This window comes from Oncorhynchus mykiss, chromosome 31 (genome assembly GCF_013265735.2).
Source record: "Oncorhynchus mykiss isolate Arlee chromosome 31, USDA_OmykA_1.1, whole genome shotgun sequence".
Classification (NCBI taxonomy): domain Eukaryota; kingdom Metazoa; phylum Chordata; class Actinopteri; order Salmoniformes; family Salmonidae; genus Oncorhynchus; species Oncorhynchus mykiss.
The window spans coordinates 37373430-37379352 of NC_050571.1; the positions used below are offsets into that span (position 1 = coordinate 37373430).

The 5923-nt window shown below is 41.4% G+C and overlaps 1 protein-coding gene across 1 annotated transcript; it reads right to left on the reverse strand.

Moving 5' to 3' along the window:
• Window positions 1-2106: 2106 nt before the first annotated feature.
• LOC110505115 (H/ACA ribonucleoprotein complex subunit 1) lies at window positions 2107-5281 on the reverse strand. The gene is made up of 7 exons (XM_021584099.2): window positions 5179-5281; window positions 4570-4783; window positions 4193-4347; window positions 3950-4009; window positions 3141-3261; window positions 2929-3048; window positions 2107-2817 (listed from the first exon to the last, which is right to left on the reverse strand). Exons 2-7 carry the CDS (start codon window positions 4769-4771, stop codon window positions 2807-2809), a joined length of 669 nt encoding a protein of 222 aa, XP_021439774.1. The 5' UTR covers window positions 4772-4783; window positions 5179-5281; the 3' UTR covers window positions 2107-2806.
• Window positions 5282-5923: the final 642 nt, after the last annotated feature.

A 5923-nucleotide genomic window follows, 5' to 3' on the forward strand; every position in this document is an offset into this window, starting at 1 on the left:
TTTCACTTTTCGCACCAAAGTACATTCATCTCTAGGAGACAGAACGCGTCTCCTTTCTGAGCAGTATGACGGCTGCGTTGTCCCATGGTGTTTATACTTGCATAATATTGTATGTACAGATGAACGTGGTACCTTCAGGCATTTGAACATTTCTCCCAAGGATGAACCAGACTTGTGGAGGTCTACAATTTTATTTCTGAGGTCTTAGCTGATTTCCCCATGATGTCAAGCAAAGAGGCACTGAGTTTGAAGGTAGGTCTTGAAATACATCAACAGGTACACATCCAAATGACTCAAATGATGTCAATTAGCCTATCAGAAGCTTCTAAAGCCATGACATCATTATCTGGAATTTTCCAAGCTGTGTAAAGGCACAGTCAAATTAGTGTATGTAAACTTCTGACCCACTGGAATTGTGATACAGTGAAATAATCTGTCTGCAAATAATTGTTGGAAAAATTACTTGTGTCATGCACAAAGTAGATGTCCTAAATGACTTGCCAAAACTATAGTTTAACAAGAAATGTTTATATATATACAGTTGAAGTCGGAAGTTGACATACACTTAGGTTGGAGTCATTAAAAATGTGTTTTTAACCACTCCACAAATCTATATGGTATAGTCTGTCTCCATTCTCATGAGAAAAGTAAATATCATTATAAATCAGGATAGATAGTAAATATATATATATATATGCTCAATGAAATAATATAATTACAAAGTTATGACATAACACAATTTTAACAGGGCATGACAAATATAACAAGTCTGTTGTTCACTGCAAAAAATATCAGTTGCTTGTCTCAAATACAGCATAAAGCAAAAAGTGTTACAACACATGCGCCAATACCACGTTATATGTTTCTTACGATCTTCAAAAATTAAATACGTTTGTATTCAACGTGTGCCTTGTACAAACGTGTTTTCTATTCGGTGTGTGACTGTCAAACCTCAGATGAAGGAAAAAAAAAACACCGGTGGGAAGAGTCAAACATCCGCCCACATTGAGCCCGGCCCCGAACTGCACACAGCAGCCAGGGGTACTTGATACATTCCTCTAAGAGTAGTTCACAATCTAGTCCAATTGCGGCCACAAATAGACATTGTTACAAATGTACCAATAAATGTGCATTGTTTAAGGCACACATATCCAAGTCTGTCACAAATGACAAGCCCCTTATGGTGAACGAGAGGCTTATAGAAGCATTACTATTTTGAGTTTACTATTCATCGTTTGCCGGTAGAGGGTCCTGCACGCTCTGGGCATTACTGACTCAAATGAACACAATCAGTTGAACGATTCACTCTTTTGAGTTGAAAAGATCTGAGTCAGTAAAGAGCCAAACTTGCGGGCAGCTTAAGAACTAGCCTAAAGACCAACCAGGAACGCTGTTAGCACACTGAGTACCATGATTTGCAAAAACCTATGAAATCCTCAAATTACATATGCAGTGACTGGGCATGAAATGTGGGCTAAATACAATTACAGCAAACATCTTATAAAAGGATAAGATCAGTCAATTGGTGCATTTGTGACAAATTAAGGGGAGGGGGGGGGTATGCTTGAAGTAGGAACATTGAGGTTTGAGGCAAGTGGACTACTTACCGATCTGTGACAAAAAAAAAAAAGCACTGGCTTCTCGGAGGACAGTTTTCACATATAGGGAGGGGATTTACTACCCCTTCTTAGAAGCACCCTGCATACAATCTGAACAGGGAAACCAGCCACTGAAGTGAGGCATTAACATATGACACTGCAATGTAATTTCCTTTAAGTGTGTGGAGTAGCTCTCATGTTGACCACATAGCTGTTAAAGCAAGAAATATTGCCAAAGATTAGTCACTGTAGCCATTCAGGAGACATTATGGCTGGATATAGGACAGCAACAAGCTGGACTGAAATGAGATCCTGACAAAAGTGTGGTGTGACAACTCAAATCCATAGAAGCAGCTAACAAACGGCAATATTTTTATGCTGCCTTCATCAGAACGATGAGGCATGCCTTTGCAGTGAGAGCTGCTGGATCATTTGCTTTGACAGTTGTACTAGCAAGTTGTATTTCCGTACCTGAACAGTTTGGACAAAAGGGTGTTGGAAACAGACACACAATCAGCTTGAATTTAAAGGATGTGCTTCAGGAACACAAAGCTAATATTGCATTAGTGGAAATAAAGTCACATGTCCAAATAAATTGGAGCGACAAAGGCTTTTCTTTACAAAAAGACAGGAATACTCTAATCACATTTCATTATCTGTGGGTAATAACAATATTTTCCACTTATTGTAATGAAAACAAATGAACTCATGTCAATCATATCATCCACAAACAAACATCGGGGTTTCATCGATTTCTGGCTTTATCAATATTGAAATGACTGTTGCACTCCATCATGACATTGATAAAACAGTCCAGTGCCCCCAAGGGGCCCATATTTTGGTCTAGCTGAAAGCTCTGAATCAGAGCCAACAGTATAAGAAAAACAATGTGACGTATCCAAAATGTACCCCCCAAAAAACATCCAGTGTGAACAATGTTGAAGAGTTGCAAAAGCAACTGGGCTATTAATGATTGCTGTCACAGGGAATGCTGAGTGCATTCAAAGGTCAGTAAATAAAAGCCAACCATTCACACATTATTCATCAAAGATTGGTGTACAAAACCAAATTGACAGCTGAGCAGTATAAAATGATGCAACGCCTGTTCTCCATAAATCAAGTTCAAAAGAGCCAAGCTCAGGCGTCACACTGATTTGCTTCCTGCCGCTATTGACACTTGGCGAGGATCCGACGCAAACAGTTTGTCATCATCTCCCACCTGGATGATAGAAAAAGGCATATCAACACCACAAAAACATGAAATGCAAAGCAGCTTTACAACTTGTCTATTCACGTTCATTTAGATTCATTTTCTTGGATTTGGACTTACCCCTGAATCCTCGTCCACCGCCACCTCCTCTACCTCTGAATCCCCCTCCTCGACCACCACCAAAACCGCCTCTGCCAAATCCACCACGGTCACCACCGCCCCTGCCACCACGGAATCCACCTGGGAGGGCAAAAATATTTTGGGGGGTATAAAAATTGACTAACATTCCCACCCCCTTTTATTCACAAGAAAAACAGCAATTTTGCTCTTACCTCCACGGGGACCTCCTCTTCCACCTCGACCTCCTCTGCCTCCCCTTGGGGGACCCTTCTCACCCGGGGGCCTGGGAAGGAACCTCTGGAGTGGTAGGAGTTTCATTGGGTCTACATAGAACTGTGGACCAGAATATAATGAGTTACGGAATACATGCCATAGCTATGTTTATGCAATAGATGGATTAGCTGACAAAGTCACAGAAATGTACACGCTTCCATGGGACAGTCGTCAGCGTTACGTGATTCTGGATGCTAGCAAGAATAACAAGAAACTGCCCTGTGGGGAATCTTAAGTGTTTTGTTTCAGCTTGTTCTTGACACTGTCTTGTTTCGAGTTATTGTAACCATATTTTCATGTAAACGCTAATATGGCTTAAATTTTATTAACTAGCTCAGAAACTACGTATTTGAGACATGGGTTCATTGTTCAAATATATTTGTTTTCAATAAACATCGGACAAAATTTGGCTTACATGTTGTCAAAAGTCTAAGCCAACCTCTGTTTTGCCCCATAGTGGCACATGTGTCGGTTTTTGCTAAACAATCAACAAATTGACCAAATTTATGGTCAATCCGAAAGAGGGTCCACGAGAAAATGAAAGTACACGTCGGCTGTGTGGAGGTGCCACGCAGCGCTCAGTGAACCTCCATAAAAAGGCCTTTACGTACGATTTATAGATGATTGGTTGACAGGCGAGCGGGGGTAGGTTCTGATATCTTGCATTCTCTGTTAACACCAGTTCAACCATGAAAGCACTTTTAATTGCCATCAGCTCTGTTACATGTAATACACTGATATTGCTTACCTTCTGTAGTTTCTTGAATGAGGATGCCTTCATATTATCTGAGAGTTTAACAGAGAAATACTGTTTCTTCAGGTTAAGGGGCAAACCAGTGTCACAAATGACATGAACCTCATTGTTAACCAGTAGAAACAGAATTCAAGCATACAAGTTTTACAGTGTTATTAATGAGATCAAGAAAATTAAACATGTTCCCAAACACTTCACAGATGACTTTGGTTAGACAAAGAAAGATTGAAAGGATACAAAGTCACGTAGTTGGCCGAAGATTTCGTCCACTTTCCCGATTTGCTCCTTGTTTTCCAAGTACACGGGTGCATTGAAGTAAGGAACTTTGTTCTCCTCAGTTACACACTTGCACACAATTTCATCCTCACAGGGGTGCATGAATTCTCCTAATGCTGCAGAGACAAGAGCAAGGACATCTGGTCAGTACAGGAATAAAAAAATAAATAAACTGGGAACAGTATGTGAAAGTACAAATGTAACAATGCCAGGCATACTATATGTACATTCCAGATGTACATATGGTGTAGTGTAAATTCAAGATGCAAAGCATTAACAATTCCCTTTCCATCACTGGAACACGATATGGGTGCATCACATGGCGGTCTCCATCTTACCAACCACATATTCTGGAGGGCCATAGTCTTGGAAGCCCCCTCGACCTCCTCGTCCACCACCTCGGAAACCGCCGCCGCCACCTCGACCCCCATATCCTCCTCCACCACCACCGTATCCTCCTCCACCACCACCGTATCCTCCTCCACCACGGTTGAATCCGCCACCACGGCCCCCTCTTCCACCTCCTCCTCGGAAGGACATGTTCTAGTGTACCTGAGAGAGTTGGGAGGACGGGAGATAAGATTAAGTTGCATAGATAAAATTCAAAGCAATTCACTTTCAAATACTAGACATGGTCTTCAAACATTGTCAGTGACGTTAGTGGATGTTTCCAAATGCTTTGCTGGCTAAATACCACAATAAAACTAGCTAGCTAGCCAACGAACAGTATAATGATTAACTAATGACTTGATCAATGCATGATTTCACGGTTATGAACTATATCAGTACAACAACTTCCAAGGGATCAATTGAACAAGCTAGCTAGCCAGCTTGACTACTTATTTTCAACATATCAAGACTACAGTATCACGATATGCTTTGCTGAGCACATTATGGTCGCGTCGTGCAACTTATGAAATACACATATATATATTTGATTTACATACCTTTGCACCACAAATAAGCTCAGCTGATGGAGTGAAGTGTGTCAGACACAAGTTCTACGCGACGAAAACACATGTGCTTTCAGGTGGTGCCGTAAAGTGAGAACTATAGAGATTGATAGAAGTCTCTTCAGGGATATTTAAATAATAAAGGCCGAGGAGGTGTGGTATATGGCCAAAATACCACGGCTAAGGGCTGTTATTCGCACGACCCAACGTGGAGTGGCTGGATACAGCCCCTTGGCCGTGATATATTGGCCATATACCACAACCACCCCGAGGTGTCTTATTGCTATTATAAACTGGTTACCAACATAATTAGAACAGTAAACAAGTAATGTTACATACTACCTGTGAAATATAGTCTAATAGACCACCGCTTTCAACCAATCAGCACCCAGGATTCCAACTACCTGGTTTAAAAAAAACATTTTAGCATGGGCATTGCCATTGAGGGCTTCCACAATGTTAAAGTGGGTGGGGATTCCTATGAGTTGAGACCAATCAGCCAATGAAGAAGAAAATTGACTACTTTAAAATTGAGATAGCTTCAATGTTGCTGCCCCTAGTGGTTAGAGCATTGGGCCAGTAACCAGAAGGTTGCTGAATCGAATCCACGAGCTGACAAGGTAAAAATCTGTCTTTCTGCCCCTGAGAAAAGGCAATTAACCCACTGTTCCCCGGGCGCCAAAGATGTGGCTGTCGATTAAGGCAGCCTCCGCACCTCTCTGATTCAGAGGGGCTGGAT